The sequence below is a fragment of the Somniosus microcephalus genome, chromosome 13 (assembly GCF_052327205.1).
Source record: "Somniosus microcephalus isolate GS21.2 chromosome 13, FLI_Smic_1.0, whole genome shotgun sequence".
Classification (NCBI taxonomy): Eukaryota; Metazoa; Chordata; class Chondrichthyes; order Squaliformes; family Somniosidae; genus Somniosus; species Somniosus microcephalus.
The window spans coordinates 4,039,789-4,065,434 of record NC_140999.1 but is presented as its reverse complement, the minus strand read 5'-3'; the positions used below and the strand labels follow the sequence as shown (position 1 = coordinate 4,065,434).

Below are 25,646 nucleotides of genomic sequence, written 5' to 3'. Positions count from 1 at the left end.
AAAAGTGGCCGTGAATCTGTCGGATTTTCGTAAAAACCCAACTGGTTCACTAATGTCCCTTTCGGGGAGGAAACCCGCCGTCCTCACCAACATTGCCAACGAGTTGTGCGGCCGCGCTGCTCTCTGCCGCTCCGACACTGGCTTTCCGCAATGTTAAAGTTCACTGTGGACAGGGCTGCGCGGCCTCTTAAAGGGCTCGCACACCCAAAAAAAATTACAGGGAACATTGGTCCTTACCCGGTCTGGGCCTGGATGTGACTCCAGTCCCACACCAATGTGCCAAAACGATTTAGTAGAATGATACCAGAACTGAGAGGTTACAACTATCAGGAAAGGCTGAACAGGCCGGGGCTCTTTTCTCTAGAAAGTAGAAGGCGGAGGGGTGACCTGATCGAGGTCCTTAAAATTATGAATGAGTTTGATAGGGTAGACACAGAGAAGATGTTTCCACTTGTAATATAAGATCGTCACTAATAAATCCAATGGGGAATTCAGGAGAAACTTCTTTACCCAGAGAGTGGTGAGAATGTGGAACTCGCTCCCACAGGGAGTGGTTGAGGCGAATAGCACAGATGGATTTAAGGGGAAGCTGGATAAACACACGAGGGAGAAAGGACTAGAAGGATATGGTGACAGGGTGAGATGAAGAGGGGCGGGAGGAGGCTGGTGTGGAGCATGAACACCGGCACGGAGCAGTCGGGCCGAATGGCCTGTTTCTGTGCTGTGAAATTGTTTTTAACTCAATTTGAAACCAAATCCTACAGGTACATGTTGCACTCTTTTTTATTCCCATGAATATTAGTGATATTGTTTTATCGAAAACCAAAATAAAGTGTCAAACCCATCAAGGTTCAACAGAGTAGTCAATAAATTAAGAATTAAATGGAGAACTTGTGTGGTGCCTTTCACGTCATCACCACATATCAAAAGGCTCTTAAACAATGAAGCATGGTCAGCATTTTATAGGCAAATGCAGCAACCAATTTGTGCACAGCATGATCCCACAAACAGCGAATGAGATAAATGACCGGAGATTTTAGGTGGCTTGGTTGAGGGGTAAATGTTGGAACATCCCTGCACTTCTTGGAATGGATTTGTCTGATCTTGTAAGTCCACCTAAACACACAAATGTTTCATCCAAAAGAAGGCACCTCTGACAGTGCCGCCCCTCCAACAGTGCGGCACTCCCTCAGTACTGCCATTCCAACAGTGCGGCACTCCCTCAGTACTGCCCCTCCGACAGTGCGGCACTCCCTCAGTACTGCCCCTCCGACAGTGCAGCACTCCCTCAGTGATGCCCCTCCGACGGTGCGGCGCTCCCTCAGTACTGCCCCTCCGACAGTGCGGCACTCCCTCAGTACTGCCCCTCCGACAGTGCGGCGCTCCCTCAGTACTGCCCCTCCGACAGTGCAGCGCTCCCTCAGTGCGGCACTCCCTCAGTACTGCCCCTCCGACAGTGCGGCGCTCCCTCAGTACTGCCCCTCCGACAGTGCAGCGCTCCCTCAGTACTGCCCCTCCGACAGTGCGGCACTCCCTCAGTACTGCCCCTCCGACAGTGCAGCGCTCCCTCAGTACTGCCCCTCCGACAGTGCGGCACTCCCTCAGTACTGCCCCTCCGACAGTGCGGCACTCCCTCAGTACTGCCACTCCGACAGTGCGGCACTCCCTCAGTACTGCCCCTCCGACAGTGCGGCGCTCCCTCAGTACTGCCCCTCCGACAGTGCGGCGCTCCCTCAGTACTGCCCCTCCGACAGTGCGGCGCTCCCTCAGTACTGCCCCTCCGACAGTGCGGCGCTCCCTCAGTACTGCCCCTCCGACAGTGCGGCGCGCCCTCAGTACTGCCCCTCCGACAGTGCGGCGCTCCCTCAGTACTGCCCCTCCGACAGTGCGGCGCTCCCTCAGCACTGCCCCTCCGATGGTGCGGCACTCCCTCAGTACTGCCCCTCCGACAGTGCGGCGCGCCCTCAGTACTGCCCCTCCGACAGTGCGGCGCTCCCTCAGTACTGCCCCTCTGACAGTGCGGCGCTCCCTCAGTACTGTCCCTCCGACAGTGCGGCGCTCCCTCAGTACTGCCCCTCCGACAGTGCGACGCTCCCTCAGTACTGCCCCTCCGACGGTGCGGCGCTCCCTCAGCACTGCCCCTCCGACGGTGCGGCGCTCCCTCAGTACTGCCCCTCCGACAATGCAGCGCTCCCTCAGTAATGCAGCGCTCCCTCAGTACTGCCCCTCCGACAGTGCGGCGCTCCCTCAGTACTGCCCCTCTGACAGTGCAGCGCTCCCTCAGTACTGCCCCTCCGACAGTGCGGCGCTCCCTCAGTACTGCCCCTCCGACAGTGCGGCGCTCCCTCAGTACTGCCCCTCCGACAGTGCGGCGCTCCCTCAGTACAGCCCCTCCGACAGTGCGGCGCTCCCTCAGTACTGCCCCTCCGACAGTGCAGCGCTCCCTCAGTATTGCCCCTCCGACAGTGCGGCACTCCCTCAGTACTGCCCCTCCGACAGTGCGGCACTCCCTCAGTACTGCCCCTCCGACAGTGCAGCACTCCCTCAGTACTGCCCCACCGACAGTGCGGTGCTCCCTCAGTACTGCCCCTCCGACAGTGCGGTGCTCCCTCAGTACTGCCCCTCCGACAGTGCAGTACTCCCTCAGTACTGCCCCTCCGACAGTGCAGCGCTCCCTCAGTGCTGCCCCTCCGACAGTGTGGTGCTCCCTCAGTACTGCCCCTCCGACAGTGCGGCGCTCCCTCAGTACTGCCCCTCCGACAGTGCAGCACTCCCTCAGTACTGCCCTTCCGACAGTGCAGCACTCCCTCAGTACTGCCCCACCGACAGTGCGGCACTCCCTCAGTACTGCCCCACCGACAGTGCGGCGCTCCCTCAGTACTGCCCCTCCACAGTGCGGCGCTCCCTCAGTACTGCCCCACCGACAGTGTGGTGCTCCCTCAGTACTGCCCCACCGACAGTGCGGTGCTCCCTCAGTACTGCCCCTCCGACAGTGCGGTGCTCCCTCAGTACTGCCCCTCCGACAGTGCGGCGCTCCCTCAGTGCTGCCCCTCCGACAGTGCGGTGCTCCCTCAGTGCTGCCCCTCCGACAGTGCGGCGCTCCCTCAGTACTGCCCCTCCGACAGTGCGGGACTCCCTCAGTACTGCCCCACCGACAGTGCAGCACTCCCTCAGTACTGCCCCTCCGACAGTGCAGCACTCCCTCAGCACTGCCCCATCGACAGTTCGGTGCTCCCTCAGTACTGCACCGGGAGTGTCGGCCTGGATTACGTGCTCAAGTCCTTGGAGTGGGACTCAAACCCACGGCCTTCTGACTCAGAGGTATTAAAGATTAGCGATTATCTCCCTGCATTAACAATAATCAATTATTACAATGCCATCTAAACTCTGGAATTCCCTCCCTAAACCTCTCCGCCTCTCTCTCCTCCTTTAAGACGCTCCTTAAAACCGACCACTTTGACCCAGCTTCTGGTCACCTGCCCTAATATCTCCTTGGCTGGCTCAGTGTCAAATGTTGTTTGATAATCGCTCCTGTGAGCTGCCTTGGGACCATTTCCTAGTTGAAGGTGCTATATAAATACAAGCTGTAGTTAATGTATAATTCTCTCTCTCTGGTTGATATCCAATTCTCTCTGCCGCCCTGGTAAATGACCAATTCTTTCTGCCCTGGTTAATGTCTAACCCAGTCTATTGATGTTTCTGCGTCACACGCCTGTCGGAGTTTCTCTCAGACTCGCAGCCATTGCGAGTGTTGGAGTCAGACCCGGGGGACACGATCCTCTCCCGGGACCGCCCGTCAGCCGGATTGGGATTGGGTCGGTGGTGAGTGTCTGGGGCCATTCGCCCTCTGGTCTGGGGGCGCCGCTGAAGGAGCCGGCTTGGCTCGGCTGTCGGTCTAACTCACTGAGCGGGGCTTTCCTTAAACCACCTGGTGGTCTGTCTGAATCTGGCTCTTTGCAATCCTTGCTTTGTCACTTTCTCTCTGCAGGCACGCGGTAGCTTTGCCGGGGCACTGAATGTGGATGTGACTGGGAGTGAATTCAGATCCGCCCAGTTTGGGGGAACAACTCATCCTGGGATCAGTGGGAAAGAGGTGAGGCTGGAAACCAGGAACTGGGAGAGTTTCCCATTGAGGGAAGGGTTGGATGGGTCTAGCAGGGTCTAACTCTGGGTTGGATGGATCTAGTGGGGTCTAACTCTGGGTTGGATGGGTCTCGCGGGGTCTAACCCTGGGTTGGATGGGTCTCGCGGGGTCTAACCCTGGGTTGGATGGGTCTAGTGGGGTCTAACTCTGGGTTGGATGGGTCTAGTGGGGTCTAACCCTGGGTTGGATGGGTCTCGCGGGGTCTAACTCTGGGTTGGATGGGTCTAGTGGGGTCTAACTCTGGGTTGGATGGGTCTAGTGGGGTCTAACTCTGGGTTGGATGGGTCTCGCGGGGTCTAACCCTGGGTTGGATGGGTCTAGTGGGGTCTAACTCTGGGTTGGATGGGTCTAGTGGGGTCTAACTCTGGGTTGGATGGGTCTAGTGGGGTCTAACTCTGGGTTGGATGGGTCTAGTGGGGTCTAACCCTGGGTTGGATGGGTCTCGCGGGGTCTAACTCTGGGTTGGATGGGTCTAGTGGGGTCTAACTCTGGGTTGGATGGGTCTAGTGGGGTCTAACCCTGGGTTGGATGGGTCTCGCGGGGTCTAACCCTGGGTTGGATGGGTCTAGTGGGGTCTAACCCTGGGTTGGATGGGTCTCGCGGGGTCTAACTCTGGGTTGGATGGGTCTAGCAGGGTCTAACTCTGGGTTGGATGGGTCTAGTGGGGTCTAACTCTGGGTTGGATGGGTCTCGCGGGGTCTAACTCTGGGTTGGATGGGTCTAGTGGGGTCTAACTCTGGGTTGGATGGGTCTAGTGGGGTCTAACTCTGGGTTGGATGGGTCTAGTGGGGTCTAACTCTGGGTTGGATGGGTCTAGCAGGGTCTAACTCTGGGTTGGATGGGTCTAGCAGGGTCTAACTCTGGGTTGGATGGGCCTCGCGGGGTCTAACTCTGGGTTGGATGGGCCTCACGGGGTCTAACCCTGGGTTGGATGGGTCTAGCGGGGTCTAACCCTGGGTTGGATGGGTCTAGTGGGGTCTAACTCTGGGTTGGATGGGTCTAGCGGGGTCTAACCCTGGGTTGGATGGGTCTAGTGGGGTCTAACTCTGGGTTGGATGGGTCTAGCGGGGTCTAACTCTGGGTTGGATGGGTCTAGTGGGGTCTAACTCTGGGTTGGATGGGTCTAGCAGGGTCTAACTCTGGGTTGGATGGGCCTCGCGGGGTCTAACTCTGGGTTGGATGGGTCTAGCAGGGTCTAACTCTGGGTTGGATGGGCCTCGCGGGGTCTAACTCTGGGTTGGATGGGCCTCGCGGGGTCTAACTCTGGGTTGGATGGGCCTCGCGGGGTCTAACTCTGGGTTGGATGGGTCTAGTGGGGTCTAACCCTGGGTTGGATGGGTCTAGTGGGGTCTAACCCTGGGTTGGATGGGTCTAGCAGGGTCTAACTCTGGGTTGGATGGGTCTAGCAGGGTCTAACTCTGGGTTGGATGGGCCTCGCGGGGTCTAACCCTGGGTTGGATGGGTCTAGTGGGGTCTAACTCTGGGTTGGATGGGCCTCGCGGGGTCTAACTCTGGGTTGGATGGGCCTCGCGGGGTCTAACTCTGGGTTGGATGGGCCTCGCGGGGTCTAACCCTGGGTTGGATGGGTCTAGTGGGGTCTAACTCTGGGTTGGATGGGCCTCGCGGGGTCTAACTCTGGGTTGGATGGGCCTCGCGGGGTCTAACTCTGGGTTGGATGGGTCTAGTGGGGTCTAACCCTGGGTTGGATGGGTCTAGCAGGGTCTAACTCTGGGTTGGATGGGCCTCGCGGGGTCTAACCCTGGGTTGGATGGGTCTAGTGGGGTCTAACCCTGAGTTGGATGGGTCTAGCGGAGTCTAACTCTGGGTTGGATGGGCCTCGCGGGGTCTAACTCTGGGTTGGATGGGCCTCGTGGGGTCTAACTCTGGGTTGGATGGGCCTCGCGGGGTCTAACTCTGGGTTGGATGGGCCTCGCGGGGTCTAACTCTGCGTTGGATGGGTCTAGCGGGGTCTAACCCTGGGTTGGATGGGCCTCGCGGGGTCTAACTCTGCGTTGGATGGGTCTAGCGGGGTCTAACCCTGGGTTGGATGGGCCTCGCGGGGTCTAACCCTGGGTTGGATGGGTCTAGCGGGGTCTAAGTTTGGGTTGGATGGGCCTCGCGGGGTCTAACTCTGGGTTGGATGGGTCTAGCCGGGTCAAAGTCTGGGTTGGATGGGTCTAGCCGGGTCAAAGTCTGGGTTGGATGGGCCTCGCGGGGTCTAACTCTGGGTTGGATGGGTCTAGCCGGGTCAAAGTCTGGGTTGGATGTTCCTGGATCCAACAAAACATAAGAGTTGGACCTAGATCAATTTCCAGATCACAGTCAATGGGGCCAACTGGGGTTTGAACCCACTGTCTAGTCGAGTACTGAAGTTAGGGTTCCCAACCCTCCAGAATTGCCCTGGAGTCTCCAGGATTTGAAGATTAATCTCCGGGTCACTGCAATGAGCAACATCCGGGGGAAAAGAAATCATAAGGGCATTAAAAAAATTGTGTGTGTTTTTTAAAAATGTTATGTGACCCTGTTGGACTGGGTTGGGCAGCTGGAGGAGGAGGTCATGTGATGGAACAGCCAGGAATACGTCCACTCAGAGTTGGCAACCCTAACAGAGGGCGATGCCTTGTCGAAGGTGCTGATCTTGGGTTTGGACATTAAAGGCACCATCTGTCCGTTCAGCCGGCTGCAGCTGACATTAAACAACCCCTCAAAGCCATTCAAAGAGGAGCCTCAGAAACCGATTAACTGGTCATTCGTGTAATTCCTGTTTGTGAAATTTGGCTGTGCTCACAGTAGCAGCGGTGGTTCAGTGGGCAGCTCTCTCTCGCCTCGGAGTCAGAAGGTCATGGGTTCAAGTCCCCACTCCAGAGACTTGGGCACAAAATCTAGACCGACACTCCCGCTGCCAGTACTGAGGGAGCGCTGCACTGTCGGAGGGCCAGTACTGAGGGAGCGCTGCACTGTCGGAGGGCCAGTACTGAGGGAGCGCCGCACTGTCGGAGGGCCAGTACTGAGGGAGCGCCGCACTGTCGGAGGGCCAGTACTGAGGGAGCGCTGCACTGTCGGAGGGCCAGTCCTGAGGGAGTGCTGCACTGTCGGAGGGCCAGTACTGAGGGAGCGCTGCACTGTCGGAGGGCCAGTACTGAGGGAGCGCTGCACTGTCGGAGGGCCAGTACTGAGGGAGCGCTGCACTGTCGGAGGTGCCGTCTTTCGGATGAAGTGTTAAACCGAGGCCTCGTCTGCCCTCTAAAAGATCCACGGCACTATTTGAAGAAGAGCAGGGGGAGTTCTCCCCGGTGTCCTGGCCATATTTATCCCTAACCAACATGACTAAAACAGATTGTCTGGTCATTATCACATTGCTGTTGTGGGAGCTTGCTGTGCGCAAATAGGCTGCCACGTTTCCTACATTACAACAGTGACTGCACTTCCAAAAGTACTTCAGTGGCTGTGAAGCGCTTTGGGATGTTCTGAGGTTGTGAAAGTCACTATATACCCAATTCTGGCCTCTTGCGCATCCCCGATTTTAATCGCTCTACCATTGGCGGCCGTGCCTTCAGCTGCCTGGGCCCCGAGCTCTAGAATTCCCTCCCTAAACCTCTCCACCTCTCTCTCCTCCTTTAAGACGCTCCTTAAAACCTACCTCTTTGACCCAGCTTTTGGTCATCGGCCCTAATTTATCCTTACGTGGCTCGATGTCAAATTTTGTTTGATAATCGCTCCTGTGAAGCGCCTTGGGACATTTTACTACGTTAAAGGCGCTATATAAATGCAAGTTGTTATATAAATGCAAGTCTTTCTTTAACAATAGCCAGAGTGCGAGCAATTTTGACTTTGGTCATGGACTTGGCAAAAGGTGCCAAGTGTAATCTGGATGCTGTGAGGTTGACTCTGTACTTGGACCAGTGCCTCTGTGTAACTGGTTGCCTGCAATGATCTGCACTCTTACCAATTTAGTTGTGTGAAAGTTCCTCACCATCTCGATTGGCCTGGCTTAGATTGGACACGCACCATGTGGCAAATTGTAGGCATCAAAGAAGGAAAGAGCTCTCATGTCTATAGTGCCTTTCGCATCCGCAGGACGTCCCAAAGCACTGTTCCCACTAGTTGGCGGTACAAGGACTAGGGGGACACAGATTTAAGGTTTTGGGCAAGAGATACAGGGGGGACGTGAGGGGAAACTTTTTTACGCAGCGAGTGGTGAGGACCTGGAACTCGCTGCCGACGGAAGTGGTGGAAGCGGAGACACTCGATGTTTTCAAGGGGAGACTGGATAGACACTTGAGGGAAATAAACTTGCAGGGCTACGGGGATAGAGCGGGGGAATGGGACTGACTGGATTGCTCTACAGAGAGCCGGCATGGACTCGATGGGCCGAATGGCCTCCTTCTGTGCCGTTATGACTCTATGACTATCAATCAAGCACTTTTGAAGTCACTGTTGTAATGTAGGAAACGCGGCAGCCAATTTGCACACAGCAAGCCCCCACAAACAGCAATGTGATAATGACCAGACAATCTGTTTTAGTGATGTTGGTTGAGGGATAAACACTGGCCAGGACACTGGGGAGAACTCCCCTGCTCTTCTTTGGAATAGTGGCCGTGGGATCTTTTATGTCCACCTGAGAGGGCAGACGGGGCCTCGGTTTAATGTGTCATCGGAAAGACGGCACCTCCGACAGTGCCGCACTCCCTCAGCACTGCCCTGGGAGTGTCGGCCTGAATTATGGGGCTCGAGTCTCCGGAGTGGGGACTTGAACCCACGACCTCTGACTCATGTGGCGGGGGCAGGGTGGAGAGTGCAACCAACTGAGCCGCGGCTGACGCCTCACATCAACCAATTCCCACCGCTCTGACTGAATCACAGTGAACCCCCGGGTGACCCGAGCGAGAAGGAGCCCCTCCCAGGGCAACTAAACCATCCTCGCCATCGCCCGCTCCTCCGGGCCATTGCTTAAAACTGAAAAATGTTGATATTTACCTACCTCGGAGATACTTCTTTGGGAGGCAGTGGGTTGTCGTGTACGGTACCCAGCCAGTGACCCATGCCAATAAAAGTAAGGGCAGCAGTAGCTCGTGTTCCATCTTCCATCCTCCTTCACTATCTCCTGCTCTCTGGCCATGGGCTATAGCTTTGGAGGAGGTCTGGGGGAGAAAGGGTGTCTGTGTCTGTGAGTCTCTGTCTCTTTCTGTGTGTGTTTCTGTGTGTGTCTGTCTGTGTGTGTCTCTCTGTCTGTGTTTCTGTGTCTGTGTGTTTCTGTGTCTGTGTGTTTCTGTGTTTCTGTGTGTGTGTCTCTGTCTCTTTCTGTGTCTGTGTGTGTGTCTGTCCCTTTCTCTGTGTGTGTGTGTGTTTGTCTCTGTGTGTGTGTCTCTGTCTCTTTCTGTGTCTGTGTCTGTCTCTTTCTGTATCTGTGTGTGTGTGTCGCTGTGTGTGTGTCTCTGTCTCTGTCTCTTTCTGTGTCTGTCTCTTTCTGTGTCTGTCTGTTTCTGTGTGTGAGTGTTTCTGTATGTGTGTGTCTGTGTCTGTGTGTGTCTGTTTCTGTGTGTGTGTCTCTGTTTATTTCTGTGTGTGAGTGTGAGTGTGGCCGGTGATGTTACCAAGTGGAGAGAGAGAAAAAATGTATTAAAAAGTCAAAAATCCAAGAAATGTAGTTTTGATTGTCCAGTCTTTTGTTTGCTCAGCTCTGGGCTCCTGACACTCCACAGAGGAACTGAAGTCATTGAGGGCACCGTGCCAATCCATGGAATGTTAAAGCTCCTCTCAGCCCTGAAATAGGAAGGAGCTGGGATTTACCTCCTGGAGTAGTTAAAGTTACCAGCACATTTGTTAAACTGGATGTGGTGAAGGCAGTTGTATTTGTGCCGATTAAATGCTGTTCCTTCCCCTTCTCTGCTTTGTTCAGTTGGAGAGACCAAACAGGGAGAAGAATAAGGATGTCTTCAGATTGGAGAACTGTAACCGATGGTTACGGCAGGAGCTGGACAGCAGCCAATGGCCAAGAGGACGAGCATTCCCACCTCCAGAGGCAGGTGCTGCCCACGTACTTGATGTCAAACGCAGCCACGAGCAGCTGCGAGGAAGATGACTCCGCCAGCGAGCCGCCTCCTCTGCCGCTGCAGCCGCCAGTGGGCGAGCTGGGAGAGGAACTGCCCATGCCCAACATCAAACCGAAGAGAAGGTTCATCCCCGACTCTTGGAAGGACTTCTTGAGGGGCCGCGGAGCGGGTACGAAGTCGCTGTTCAACTTCAGCTCCCCGTGGAGAGCGGAGGAGTGCTCGCCCCCCGTGTCGCCTCTTCCAGGCTGGCGCAGGAACGTGTCGATGGGCGGCGACGCCTCTGCAGAGGAGTCCGGGCGGGTCGCCGAAGATACGGACTCGAGTATGCTCGAGTGGGGGACGTGGTCGGCCAGAGAGGAAAGGGAAGCAGCGCCGACGTTTCAGAGCGATTTCACAGAGAAGCAGCCTGAGTCGGCCCAGAGCTACATGGAGAGGATGCACGTCTACCAGCTGAAGCACGCTTACATGAAGTCATGGCCAGGACTGCTGCGGTTACTGGGAGTGATGGAGCTGCTCTTCGGCGCCATGGTGGTTGCCTGTATATGTGCGTACATACAGAAAGACAACCAGTGGTACAATTACAGTGGGGGATCTTTCCCAAGCTATGGGTTTGGGAACAATTACTACTACAATGGACCCAAAACCCCTTTTGTCCTGGTCATGGCTGGTCTGGCCTGGGTCGTGACGGTGGGGCTCTTGGTCCTGGGACTGACGCTCTATTATAGGACCATTCTCCTCGACTCGGATTGGTGGCCTCTGACGGAATTCACCATGAACGCTTGCCTCTTCTTTCTGTACATGGCGGCCGGCATCGTCTATGTCAACGGCTTCAGCTTGGGGGGCCTGTGCTACACCATGATGGCCAACAGCCCCCTGTACTACCAGCTGTGCCGGGTGGAGAGCGGGCAGATCGCAGCCGCCGCCTTCCTATTCGTCAACATGCTCATGTACCTGATCAGCACGGCCGTGTGTATCAAAGTGTGGCGTCATGAGCAAGCTAGAAGGGAAAGGGAAGCGTTCAGGAACCAGGTAGGCCCTGCTGCATTAGTAGGTGAGACACGCAACGGCACAGGTTCCTGGCTTCAGCCAGCTGAAGATACCAGCTCGTACAGGGAAGGTCCTACTTCTGGGCAGATGACCCATGAATCAATTCTTTACAACACAATTTACTGGTAAAATGAAAGATGTACACAGATATATTTTCAACACAGGACTGAAACGGGCCTTATCAAAGTCACGAATGACACCCTATGTGACTGTGAACATGGTAAACTATCCCTCCTCATCCTTCTCGACCTGTCTCGCACCAAGTCCCGTTCACCCATCGCCCCTGTGCTCGCTGACCTACACTGACTCCTGGTCCAGCAACATCTCAATTTAAAATTCTCATCCTTGTGTTTAAATCCCTCCATAGCCTCACCCCTCCCTATCTCTAACCTCCTCCAGCCCTACAATCCTCCAAGAACTCTGCGCTCCTCCAATTCTGGCCCTGAGCTCCGGAATTCCCTCCCCAAACCTCTCCATCTCTCTCTCCTCCTTTAAGACACTCCTTAAAACCGACCTCGTCACCTGTCCTAATATCTCCTATTTGATAATCGCTCCTGTGAATCGCCTTGGGATGTTTTACTATGTTAAAGGCGCTATATAAATGCAAGTTGTTGCTGTGTTTGTGTCTGTCTCTGTGGGCAACAAGTGAGAGCAGGATTGGCGGGGGGTGGGGGTGGAAACCAGGCTTCCTGCTCCTGATCATTATTTGCTGGAAGATGTGTGCGGATATGATGTGAGGACAGGATCTGGAAATGCTGTGATCCCATGAAGCTTGAGTAGAAAAGCAGAAGAAAGTTAACATGCAGGTACAACAAGCAATTAGGAAAGCAATGGTATGTTAGCCTTTATTACAAAAAGATTGGATTATAAGAGTAAGGAAGTCTTACTACAGTTGCATAGGGCCCTGGTGAGACCACACCTGGAGTATTGTGTACAGTTTTGGTCTCCTTACCTAAGGAAGTGTTGTGGAGTATTTTAGACTAACACTCGACACAAGGTTTTCAGATCGATAGTCAAGTTGTTTTTGTTACATCGATCGATGGGGAGACAATCTCTACTGGCGTGGCAGGAGACTTCTCCAAATTGATACAGTAAGCGTTACATATTTATGCGTTCAAAAGTCATGGTAGCCTCGTGCACAATCCGCTCTCACAACTTAATTGGACCTTGGCCCGCGTGCACCTTCACGGATTGGATTACATATCTTAAGGTGTACATATACAAGCTGCATAACTAATTGTTAACCTAAACTGCTGAAGTGATGAGCAAAAAGAACATGTTATCATTGTGACCCAGACAGCAAAACCACAAGAGCAGCTTAGGTGCACAAACAAAGTTTTTCTTAGACCTGGTGTCTGTCTACACGGCCAGCTTTGACCGCACCTCATGGATGTGGTTTTTCATGTCTGCCAGTGCCACTTGCACATCACTATGTGAGCTGTCAGCGTGCTTTCCCCACTTCAGAAGGATATACTTGCCATAGAGGAAGCGCAACGAAGGTTCACCAGACTGATTCCTGGGGGAGGGGGATTGTCCTATGAGGAGAGATTGAGTAGACTGGGCCTATATTCTCTAGAGTTTAGAAGAATGAGAGGTGATCTCATTGAAACATATAAAATAAGGGGTCGGCCATTTAAGACTGAGATGAGGAGGAATTTCTTCACTCGGAGGGCGGTGAATCTTTGGAATTCTCTGCCCCAGAGGGCTGTGGAGGCTCAGTCGTTGAGTATATTCAAGGCAGAGATCGATAGATTTTTGGATATTAAGGGAATCGAGGGATATGGGGATAGTGCAGGAAGGTGGAGTTGAGGTAGTTGTGTCAGCTGTGGCTCAGTGGGCAGCACTCTCGCCTCTGAGTCATGAAGGTTGTGGGTTCAAGTCCCACTCCAGAGACTTGAGCACAAAAATCTAGTCTGGCACTCCAGTGGAGTGCTGAGGGAGTGCTACACTGTTGGAGGTGCCGTCTCTCAGATGAGATGTTAAACCGAGGCCCCCGCCTACCCTCGCAGTTGGACGCAAAAGATCCCATGGCCACGATTTCAAAGAAGAGCAGGGGAGTTCGTCCTGGGGCCAATATTTATCCCTCAACCAATATCACAAAACACAGATTATCTGGTCATTTATCACATTGCTGTTTGTGGGAGCTTGCTGTGTGCAAATTGGCTGCCGCGTTTCCTACATTACAACAGTGACTATACTTCATTGGCTGTAAAGCACTTTGGGACATCCAGTGGTCATGAAAGGCGCTATATAAATGCAAGTCTTTCTTTCTAGAAGATCAGCCATGATCTTATTGAATGGCGGAGCAGGCTCGAATGGCCGACTCCTGCTCCCATTTCTTCTGTTCTTGTCGGAGTGATGTAGCCCAGTCCGCCCCCACCCCCCCACACCTCTGGTCCCACATAAAACCACTGCTTTTGTCAGTTAGGCTCGAGCTTCCAGCTGTCCTAACAATTTCTTGTTTCTTGTAGAGTAAGACGGCTGCAGTGACCAGGCTGAGACGGCCGTTCTCTTTCAAGCGGATGTCATTCAGAAGAAACACGCCAGAACCTCAGGACGAAGGGGTCACCAAGAGCATCCAGCTCTCGTCCGATGGTCCCGGGACCCTCAACAAATCTATTCCAGCCGGATACATTCCAAAGCCCCTCATCATTCCCGATTACGTAACGTAAGGATATTCGTCTCGTTAGTAAACGCACAATGAATATTTATGCCCGGTAACACCTTCACCTGTCAGTCAATATAACTCCAATTCTGTAACTCCATCCCCGATTTCCATCGCTCCACCATTGGCAGCCGTGCCTTCTGTTGCCGAGGCCCTAAGTTCTGGAATTCCCTCCCTAAACCTCTCTACCTCTCTCCTTTAAGACACTCCTTAAAACCTTTGACCAAGCTTTTGGTCACCTGTCCTAATATCTCCTTATGTGGCTCGGTGTCAAATTTTGTTTGATAATTGCTCCTGTGAAGCACCTTGGGATGTCTTGCTATGCTAAAGGCGCTGTATAAATGCAGATTGCTGTTGAGTGTAACTCGGTAACGCCTTCACCTTGTCAGTGAGTGTAACCCAATTGAACCATTGGTGCAGATATTACCATGAGACGTGACAACACGATGGAGAGTCAGGGAACGTTTGCACACAGCTCAAAGCTGGTCCATTGACTGACCACATCCCACTGTAAACTGTTTTTTTTTAGAAAGTACCCAAAGATCGAGACAGCGGAGGAGAGGGAGCGTTATAAAGGAGTGTTCAACGATCAGTACGCAGAATACAAGGAGCTACACTCCGAGGTCCACACAGCCAGCAAAAGGTTCAGGGAGCTGAAGATCCTGATAGAAAAACTGCCTCGATACACGGAGCAGTCAGAGGTCAGTGGGAAATTGGGTCACACAGGGAGGTCATGGGTCAGTGGGAAACTGGGTCACAGGGAGGTCATAAGTCAGTGGGAAACTGGGTCACAGGGAGGTCATGGGTCAGCGGGAAACTGGGTGGCAGGGAGGTCATGGGTCAGCGGGAAACTGGGTCACAGGGAGGTCAGTGGGAAATTGGGTCACACAGGGAGGTCATGAGTCAGTGGGGAACAGGGTCACAGGGAGGTCATGGGTCAGTGGGGAACTGGGTCACAGAGAGGTCATGGGTCAGTGGGGAACTGGGTCACATGGAGGTCAAGGGTCAGTGGGGAACTGGGTCACAGGGAGGTCATGGGTCAGTGGGGAACTGGGTCACAGAGAGGTCATGGGTCAGTGGGGAACTGGGTCACATGGAGGTCAAGGGTCAGTGGGGAACTGGGTCACAGGGAGGTCATGGGTCAGTGAGGAACTGGCTCACAGGGAGGTCATGGGGAACTGGGTCAGTTGTGGCACAGAGTGCTTCCATTTCTGGGGCAAGGTTGTCAACCCTCCAGGATTGGCCTGGAGTCTCCAGGAATTGAAGATTAATCTCCGGGACACGGCCGCGGGCAACACCCAGGAGGAAAATCATCAAGGCATTAAAAAAATAGTGGGGGGAAATTTTGTTTGCTTTGTGCCTCCCGTTAGTTTCCCGAGGGGGTGCTAACAGGACACAAAGCCCCTAGCGTCCGGGCGCGGCGCTGCTATCGCCTCCCGTGAAATTCAACGGGTGGTTAGCGGCGGCGGTAGCCTCCCGTGGTGCGGTGCCTCCGGCAATGACCTCATCGCAGCGCCTCGCTCGCACCCGGCCGCGATCTTCGGTAGCGCCCCCTGACCTACCGCCGGACGCTATGGCCGAAAGGGTCAGGGTGGCATGTTTGTGGCCATGGCAGCAATAATTAAAGGGCAGGTGCCGGGCGGCCATTTTTTGGGGGGCCGCCTGCCAGAACCTGCCTCCTCTCGCCTCCTCTCGTGGGGTGCCGGCCGCGATCGGGCAGCCCGGCGCTCAAGGAGCCCAGCAGGGCCCCGGTGCGCTAGGTCCTGCCCCTTTAATCGGGGAGGGAGGCCTGTAATACCGCGGCGCTACCTGCCAACGCGTGTGGCGCTGTTGCACGTCGCGCCGCGATATTCAATGGGCGCGCCCCAAGAGGGAGGGGGAGTGCTTCCAGTAGCCCCGCCTCCTGCTTGGGGTGCTACCATTCAATTTCGGGCGCGGGGGCGCTAACTTTTTTGGGGCACTAAAAGTAGTTCCCCAAAGGGGGCGTGGCCCAATTTTTGCCCCAGTGTGTTTTGTTCATTTTCTTTCAACACGTTTGTTTATTATAAAAACAATTGGAGCTGGAGGTCATGTGATAAAAACTCCAGGAATACGCCCACCCAGAGTTGGCAACCTTTCCCGGGAGTCGAGTACAGAGATTTCTCACGCTGGGTGTTTGTTGTGGTCCAGTCACTGTGAGCTGCTGCGGCCCCTTGGCTCAGCCCTGGGCAGCACCGTGTGTGAGAACAGGAGGACCAAGAGAGTCACTGCGTCTCCTCTACACAACCAGCAGCTTCAAACCAATAGCCCGCTCGTAGTCTCACAGCTTCCTGCCTCTACAATGTTGTCACCCCCTCCCCATAGCTCTATTGGTGATGCCGGGGGGGGTGGAGGGAAGAGGCGGAGGGGGAAGGTGAGGGGAGGGGAGGGCGGAGGGAAGGGGGGACGTGGGAGGGGAGGGGTCCCGTGCTGCTGTCTGCCCCTGTCCTGTAATATAAAAGCCCCTTTAGTCTCCCTCGGTCCTGTGCTCCTTCAATCTCCATATTTGCTTTCTGTAGTCATCTTTCGGTGTCTCGTTTGTTACTTTGCCTTCTGTCATTTCTTCTCTCTCTCCCTCCCCCTTTTCTGTCTTTCTCTTGCTCCCCTCTGCCTTTCTTTTCTCACGCTCTCTCGCTCTCGTGCCAAGTTCAGAGACTGGATCGAAGTCCCAGTAAACATACTCTGACCAGACAGAATCACTCTCGAGGTCAGATAATAATAACCATTGAGCAGGCCGTGACTGGTCCGTGTGCTGGTGTTGTTTTGGATCCGATCGGTGTTGGAGGCGACTGTCCCTGAGTTAGGAGTTAGGATTCCCGATAGCTGCAATAATAACACGCCTACAACACCCTCACAATTTTTTAAACCCTACAACTCAGACACGCGCCCCTCCCGAGGAAAGACTCCCCACGCAGCTTAGTTAGTCTGCTGTCGCTGAATTGACGAGACGGTCAGGAGCTTTATAACTGGCCTCGGAAGCCCTGGGGTACGGAGGGGGGGAACGAGCTGGGGGTTTCTGCTCCCGAACACTGGCCACTGGCTCCCGCTGGAAATTGTGTGGGATTCTTGGGTGAATAAAGAGGCAGAAAAAGACTTGCATTTATATAGCGCCTATCACGACCTCAGGACGTCCTAAACCATATTACAACCAACAAAATATTTTTGAAGTGCAGTCACTGTTGTGATGTAGGAAGTTCGGCAGTCAATTTGCGCACAGCAAGCTCCCACAAGCAGCAACTTGATAATGACTGGATAATCTGTTTTTAGTGATGTTGGTTGAGGGATAAATATTGGCCCCAGGACACCGGGGAGAACTCCCCCCTCCTCTTCTTTCAAATAGTGGCCATTGGATCTTTTTGTGCACAAAATCTAGGCCAACACTCCCAGTGCAGTACTGAACGAGCGCTGCACTGTCGGAGGGGCAGTACTGAGGGAGCGCCGCACTGTCGGAGGGGCGGTACTGAGGGAGCGCTGCACTGTCGCAGGGGCAGTACTGAGGGAGCACCGCACTGTCGGAGGGACAGTACTGAGGGAGTGCCGCACTGTCGGAGGGGCAGTACTGAGGGAGCACCGCACTGCCGGAGGGGCAGTACTGAGGGAGCGCCGCACTGTCGGAGGGGCAGTACTGAGGGAGCGCCGCACTGTTGGAGGTGCCGTCTTTCATATGAGATGTTAAACCCGGGCCCCGTCAGCTCTCTCAGGTGGACGTAAAAGATCCCACGGCCACTATTTCGAAGAAGAGCAGGGGGAGTTCTCCGCAGTGTCCTTGGGCCAATATTTTTCCCTCAATCAACATCTTTAAAAACAGATTATTTGGTCATTACCACATTGCTGTTTGTGGGATCTTGCTGTGCTCAAATTGGCTGCCGCGTTTCCTACATTACAACAGTGACTACACGTCAAAAAGTACTTCATTGGCTGGAAAGCACTTTGAGACGTCCTGGGGTTATGGAAGGTGTTGTATAAATGTAATTCTTTCTTTCTTTACTCACGTACCAGGATGAAACATTCACTGTGGGGCGGAACCCAGTGTTTGTGGATCGAGGCGGAACTCCCCAGCACCAGTTGTTGGCAGCAAATATTTAATAACTCTCTGCTTTTGTTGCTTCGTCTCGGGTCTGCTGATAAGGAGCTGATAAGGCCGGGGAATGTTCCACTGGTTTTAACAACACTGCAGGTTGCTGTGAGCTTGTGAGTTGTTTACAGAATGTTGAGGAGGGGGGGCCCAGTGTTGGCGCGGGTGACGCACAACCTGTGGCACGCCTGGAGGCGGTAACACCCACTGAGGTGGCGTTCTGACCAGCAACGCTCTGGTTCCTTCACTTGCCAGTCGAGGCAGCGATTGGCGCAATGATATTTGGCCACAGAGGCATCACGGTCGAGTCCAATTCTGTTCTACAAACGCGCACCCAACTTCTTAACCCCGGGGGGCACTGGGGCCAATTGTAGCAGTCCGACTAATGCCCCAGGAGTGATGTGCTGACCCAGCACTGGCCAGGGATTGAGCCTGGGAGCTAAGTGACCAGTAAGGCTCAGTACCATAGAGGGCATTGACTTTTCCCACTGAGCCTTCATGGACACTCGGCCCCAATGCTTAGTGTTCCCTCGCTGGGGCATGAAGAGATAGCATTGCGTGTCTGAGTGAGGAAGAGGATAGATGGAGAAGAGAGCGGTAAAAAGGGTTGTCCTCTCATGCAAGTCCTCCAAGCATCCCATGAGCCTGGGAGCTCAGGACACAGCGACGCCCACGGTGGCTACACTCTGGGTTTAGCGCAGGCAGTAACTGAACTCTCTACACCAAAGAATTGTCCAGTGACCCACTCGCCAGCGCTGCTAAATACTGATAATCCCGTCGCACTGTGATCCTACTCAGACCACCAATCTTGTCCTCTCCCCTTTCCAGGAACACAAACGGATTGGAAAGATCCTTGAAGATTATGAGGAGAAAAAGAATGTGAGTATTCACCATCACAACAGACACATTCAACCGAGGGGGGAAGGAAAAATAAATAGGAACAGGAGTAGACCCCTCGAGCCTGCTCCGCCATTCAGTTAGATCATGGTAATCTGGATCGTAACTCATTTTAGAAATTGTAGAGTTAGCAGAAAACCAGGTGAGAAGGTAAAAAAAAATATAAAAAGAAAGATGGCGGCTTCCTTGTGTGGTCTTCAAGAATTGATTTGTCATAGCTGATTGGGTAGTGCTGGTAATGTGACCGGTGATAACAGTGGCTGGCATTGACCAATCACCAATTGTGCTGTTGCACACCAAAAAAAGGTTTTTAATGAATCGGTAAATGTGTGTGTTCCTGATGCTGCATTTGAAGTCTCGGCCAGCCTCTATTAACCGGGGGCTTCACACAGCGAGCAATCCAAGATTGGTGCTCTATATTAACTGGTTTCAACATCCCCCAAATTTGCGTTGACCCGGTTTGGATTGCATTAGATTTTCATCTGCCATTTAAGACGATAAAAAAGCATGGAATAAGAAAAAGGCCATCAGAACCATTCCCTCCACAGACCAGGTACAACACTCCCATCATGGACTCTACTCAATCCCTTCTCTGAACAGACCAGGTACAACACTCCCATCATGGACTCTACTCAATCCCTTCTCTGAATAGACCAGGTACAACACTCCCATCATGGACTCTACTCAATCCCTTCTCTAAATAGACCAGGTACAACACTCCCATCATGGACTCTACTCAATCCCTTCTCTGAATAGACCAGGTACAACACTCCCATCATGGACTCTACTCAATCCCTTCTCTGAACAGACCAGGTACAACACTCCCATCATGGACTCTACTCAATCCCTTCTCTGAATAGACCGGGTACAACACTCCCATCATGGACTCTACTCAATCCCTTCTCTGAATAGACCAGGTACAACACTCCCATCATGGACTCTACTCAATCCCTTCTCTGAACAGACCAGGTACAACACTCCCATCATGGACTCTACTCAATCCCTTCTCTGAACAGACCAGGTACAACACTCCCATCATGGACTCTACTCAATCCCTTCTCTGAATAGACCGGGTACAACACTCCCATCATGGACTCTACTCAATCCCTTCTCTGAATAGACCAGGTACAACACTCCCATCATGGACTCTACTCAATCCCTTCTCTGAACAGACCGGGTACAACACTCCCATCATGGACTCTACTCAATCCCTTCTCTGAATAGACCGGGTACAACACTCCCATCATGGACTCTACTCAATCCCTTCTCTAAATAGACCGGGTACAACACTCCCATCATGGACTCTACTCAATCCCTTCTCTAAATAGACCGGGTACAACACTCCCATCATGGACTCTACTCAATCCCTTCTCTGAACAGACCAGGTACAACACTCCCATCATGGACTCTACTCAATCCCTTCTCTGAATAGACCGGGTACAACACTCCCATCATGGACTCTACTCAATCCCTTCTCTAAATAGACCAGGTACAACACTCCCATCATGGACTCTACTCAATCCCTTCTCTAAATAGACCAGGTACAACACTCCCATCATGGACTCTACTCAATCCCTTCTCTGAATAGACCAGGTACAACACTCCCATCATGGACTTTACTCAATCCCTTCTCTGAATAGACCAGGTACAACACTCCCATCATGGACTCTACTCAATCCCTTCTCTGAACAGACCAGGTACAACACTCCCATCGTGGACTCTACTCAATCCCTTCTCTGAATAGACCGGGTACAACACTCCCATCATGGACTTTACTCAATCCCTTCTCTGAATAGACCAGGTACAACACTCCCATCATGGACTCTACTCAATCCCTTTGAATAGACCAGGTACAACACGCCCATCATGGACTCTACTCAATCCATTCTCTGAATAGACCGGCTACAACACTCCCATCATAGACTCTACCCAACCCACTCAGTCTCCTGTGGAATTAAAGCTCTGGCAAATTTCTCCGACACCTCAAAGGAAATCAAGTAGAATATCAGCATACTAATCCAACCTCAGGACCCACACTAACAACTTGGTCCAGTTACAGCCCGCGGGTCACTCGCTCATTGCTCCTGCAATCCCAGCCACTGCATTCCATGGAGGATCCAAAGAAAGACTCGTATTTCTCCAGCGCTTTCCACAATGTCCCAAAGCACTTCACAGCCAATGAAGTGCTTTTTGAAATGTAGTCTCTGTTATGATGTAGGAAACGCGGTAGCCAACTTGCGCACAGCAAGCTCCCACAAACAGCAATGCGATAATGACCAGTGATGTTGGTTGAGGGATAAATATTGGCCAGGCCACCAAGGAGAACTCCCTATCTCCTCTTCTAAATAGAGCTGTGGGATCTTTAACATCCACCTGAGAGGGCAGACGGGCCCTCTGTTTATCGTCTCATCTGAAAGACGGCACCTCCGACAGTGCAGCGCTCCCTCAGTACTGCCCCTCCAACAGTGCGGCGCACCCTCAGTACTGCCCCTCCTGCAGTGCGGCGCTCCCTCAGTACTGCCCCTCCAACAGTGCGGCGCACCCTCAGTACTGCCCCTCCTGCAGTGCGGCGCTCCCTCAGTACTGCCCCTCCAACAGTGCAGCGCTCCCTCAGTACTGCCCCTCCGACAGTGTGGCGCTCCCTCAGTACTGCCCCTCCGACAGTGTGGCGCTCCCTCAGTACTGCCCTTCCGACAGTGTGGCGCTCCCTCAGTACTGCCCCTCCGACAGTGCGGCGCTCCTTCAGTACTGCCCCTCCGACAGTGCGGCGCTCCCTCAGTACTGCCCCTCTGACAGTGCGGCGCTCCCTCAGTACTGCCCCTCTGACAGTGCTGCGCTCCCTCTGTACTGCCCCTCCGACAGTGCTGCGCTCCCTCTGTACTGCCCCTCCGACAGTGCAGCACTCCCTCAGTACTGCCCCATGACAGTGCGGCACTCCCTCAGTACTGCACCTCCGACAGTGCAGCGCTCCCTCAGTACTGCCCCTCCGACGGTGCGGCGCTCCCTCAGTACTGCACCTCCGACAGTGCAGTGCTCCCTCAGTACTGCCCCTGCGACAGTACAGTGCACCCTCAGTACTGCCCCTCCGACAGTGCAGCGCTCCCTCAGTACTGCCCCTCAGACAGTGCAGCGCTCCTTCGGTACTGCCCCTCCAACAGTGCAGTGCTCCCTCAATACTGCCCCTCCGACAGTGCGGCGCTCCCTCAGTACCTGGTTGTGGTGGTTGAAGGTCAATCATCACAGCCCCAGGACATCGCTGCAGGAGTTCCTCAGGGCAGTGTCCTAGGCCCAACCATCTTCAGCTACTTCATCAATGACCTTCCCTGCAACATAAGGTCAGAAATGGGGATGTTCGCTGATGACTGCAGTGTTCAGTGCCATTCACAACTCCTCAGATAATGAAGCAGTCCATGCCCGTATGCAACAAGACCTGGACGATGTTCAGGCTTGGGCTGATAAGTGGCAGGTAACATTCGCGCCACACAAGGACTATCTCCAACAAGCGAGTGTCTAACCACCGCCCCTTGACATTCAACGGCATTACCATCGCCGAATCCCCCCACCATCAACATCCTGGGGGTCACCATTGACCAGAAACTTAACTGGACCAGCCACATAAATACTGTGGCAACAAGAGCAGGTCAGAGGCTGGGTATTCTGCGCGAGTGTCTCACCTCCTGACTCCCCAAAGCCTTTCCACCATCTACAAGGCCCAAGTCAGGAGTGTGATGGAATACTCTCCAATTGCCTGGATGAGTGCAGCTCCAACAACACTCATAGAAGCTCGACACCATCCAGGACAAAGCAACCCGCTTGATTGGCACCCCATCCACCACCTTAAACATTCACTCCCTCCACCACCGGCGCACCGTGGCTGCAGTGTGTACCATCTCCAAGATGCACTGCAGCAACTCGTCAAGGCATCTTCGGCAGCACCTCCCAAACCCACGACCTCTTCCACCTAGAAGGACAAGGGCAGCAGGCGCATGGGAACACCACCACCTCCAAGTCACACATCATCCTGACTTGGAAATATATCGCCGATCCTTCATCGTCACTGGGTCAAAATCCTGGAACACCCTCCCTAACAACACGGACTGCAGCGGTTCAAGAAGGTGGCTCACCACCACCTTCTCGAGGGTAATTAGGGATGGGCAATAAATGCTGGCCTTGCCAGTGACACCCACATCCCATAAACAAATAAGCACTGCCCCTCTGACAGTGCGGCGCAACTCAGTACTACCCCTCTGACAGTGCGGCGCTCCCTCAGTACTGCCCCTCTGACAGTGCGGCGCTCCCTCAGTACTGCCCCTCTGACAGTGCGGCGCTCCCTCAGCACTGCCCCTCTGACAGTGCGGCGCTCCCTCAGTACTGCCCCTCTGACAGTGCGGCGCTCCCTCAGCACTGCCCCTCTGACAGTGCGGAGCTCCCTCAGCACTGCCCCTCTGACAGTGCGGCGCTCCCTCAGCACTGCACTGGAGTGGCTGCCTGGATTTTGTACTTAAATCTCTGGAGTGGGACTTGAACCCACAACCTTCTGGCTCAGAGGCGAGAGTGAGTGCTACCCACTGAGCCACAGCTGACCACTGGGTCTGTTCTCAATCCTTAAAACCCTCTTCGAAATGCATTCGACTTCTTTTTTAAGGTGTTATTTGGCAAGGGAATAATTCCTTAGTTGAGTTCCCATTCCATGCAACAACTACCCGGCCCTCTAATAAGAGTTTCTTTTATTAAACAGGACCCAGCATTCATGGAGAAGAAGGAACGATGCACATATTTGAAGAACAAGCTCTCGTACATCAAACAACGAATCCAAGAATATGATTTAGAATGCAGCTCCAAGGACAGTTACTGAGAGACTGACTTGAGTAATATAGAGGCAAAGAAAGAACTTGCATTTATATTGCACCTTCCTCATCCTCGGGACATCCTGATTCACAGCCAATGACTTGCTTTGGAAGTTCAGCCGCTGTTATGTAGGCAAACCTGGCAGTCAATTTGTGCAGAGCAAGATCCCAAACTGGTTTGAAAGCAGTAAAAGTGACCATCAAGCTGTCATTAAAAACCCAACGGGTTCACTGATGTCCTTTAGGGAAGGAAACCTGCTGTCCTTACCCGGTCTGGGCCTATAGGTGACTCCAGTCCTGCACCAACGTGATTGACTCTTAACTGCCCTCCGAAGTGGCCGAGCGAGTTGTATTCAGGGCCTCTAGGGGTGGGCAATAAACGCCGGCCTCACATCCCGAGATGAATCAAAAAATAAAATGAGATAAATGGCCAGATGGTCTTTCTTTGTGGTGTTGGTTGAGGGAGGAACATTAGCCGGGATAGGTGGAGAATTCCCTGCTTTTCAGGATTCCTGAAACAGATAGGTGGCGTCTTGATTCAGTGTCTCACCTGAAAGACAGCACTTCTGACAGTGCAGCACTCCCTCAGTATTGCACTGAAATGTCGGCCTGGATGATGTGTCCGCCTTCTGGTTGGCAGCTCACAATTACATTGGCTTCCCGCGATCAGCCGTGGCTCAGTGGGCAGCGCTCTCACCTCCCAATCAGGTGGTCATGGGTTCAAGTCCCACTGCAGGAACTTGAGCCCATAATAGCAGGCAGAAACCCCCGGTGCAGTGCTGAGGGAGTGCTGCACTGTCAGAGATGCCGTCTTATGGATGAGACGTTAAACCGAGGCCCCGTCTGCCCTCTCGGGTGGATGTAAAAGATCCCATGGCCCTATTTTGAAGACGAGCAGGGGACGTTCTCCCCGGTGTCCTGGGGCCAATATTTATCCCTCAATCAACATCACTAAAAAACAGATTATCTGGTCATTATCACATTGCTGTCTGTGGGAGCTTGCTGTGCGCAAATTGGCTGCCACGTTTCCTACATTACAACAGTGACTACACTTCAAAAAGTACTTCATTGGCTGTAAAGTGCTCTGGGACGTCCTGAGCTTGGGCAAGGCACTGGAGAAATGCAAGTTTGATTTTTTAGTTCATGGTTTCATTCTGTTTTTGTAATGTGTAAGTTGAAAATAAACTTTCTTTTCAGATAAAGGGCAGGGTCCTGTTTCTTTAGGAATTATGTTAGTTCTGGTAATGGAACATATTTTCTAATCATGTCATCCAATGTCAACATCAAGCAATATTGCAGCATGTACATCATGGGTTAGATCGAGGGTAAAGCTCCCTCTACACTGTCCCATCAAACACACCCAGGGCAGGTACAGCACGGGTTAGATACAGAGTAAAGCTCCCTCTACACTGTCCCATCAAACACTCCCAGGGCAAGTACAGCACGGGTTAGATACAGAGTAAAGCTCCCTCTACACTGTCCCATCAAACACTCCCAGGGCAAGTACAGCATGGGTTAGATACAGAGTAAAGCCCCCTCTACACTGTCCCATCAAACACTCCCAGGGCAGGTACAGCACGGGGTAGATACAGAGTAAAGCTCCCTCTACACTGTCCCATCAAACACTCCCAGGGCAGGTACAGCACAGGTTAGATACAGAGTAAAGCTCCCTCTACACTGTCCCATCAAACACTCCCAGGGCAGGTACAGCATGGGTTAGATACAGAGTAAAGCTCCCTCTACACTGTCCCATCAAACACTCCCAGGGCAGGTACAGCACGGGTTAGATACAGAGTAAAGCTCCCTCTACACTGTCCCATCAAACACTCCCAGGGCAGGTACAGCATGGGTTAGATACAGAGTAAAGCTCCCTCTACACTGTCCCATCAAACACTCCCAG

At 53.3% G+C, this 25,646-nt stretch overlaps 1 protein-coding gene across 1 annotated transcript; it reads left to right on the top strand.

Moving 5' to 3' along the window:
• Positions 1 to 3,738: 3,738 nt before the first annotated feature.
• LOC147107988 (MARVEL domain-containing protein 2-like) lies at positions 3,739 to 24,948 on the top strand. Its single transcript, XM_086004363.1, has 6 exons — positions 3,739 to 3,822; positions 10,044 to 11,226; positions 13,716 to 13,912; positions 14,439 to 14,610; positions 18,831 to 18,881; positions 23,638 to 24,948. Exons 2-6 carry the CDS (start codon positions 10,075 to 10,077, stop codon positions 23,752 to 23,754), a joined length of 1,689 nt encoding a protein of 562 aa, XP_085860489.1. The 5' UTR covers positions 3,739 to 3,822; positions 10,044 to 10,074; the 3' UTR covers positions 23,755 to 24,948.
• Positions 24,949 to 25,646: the final 698 nt, after the last annotated feature.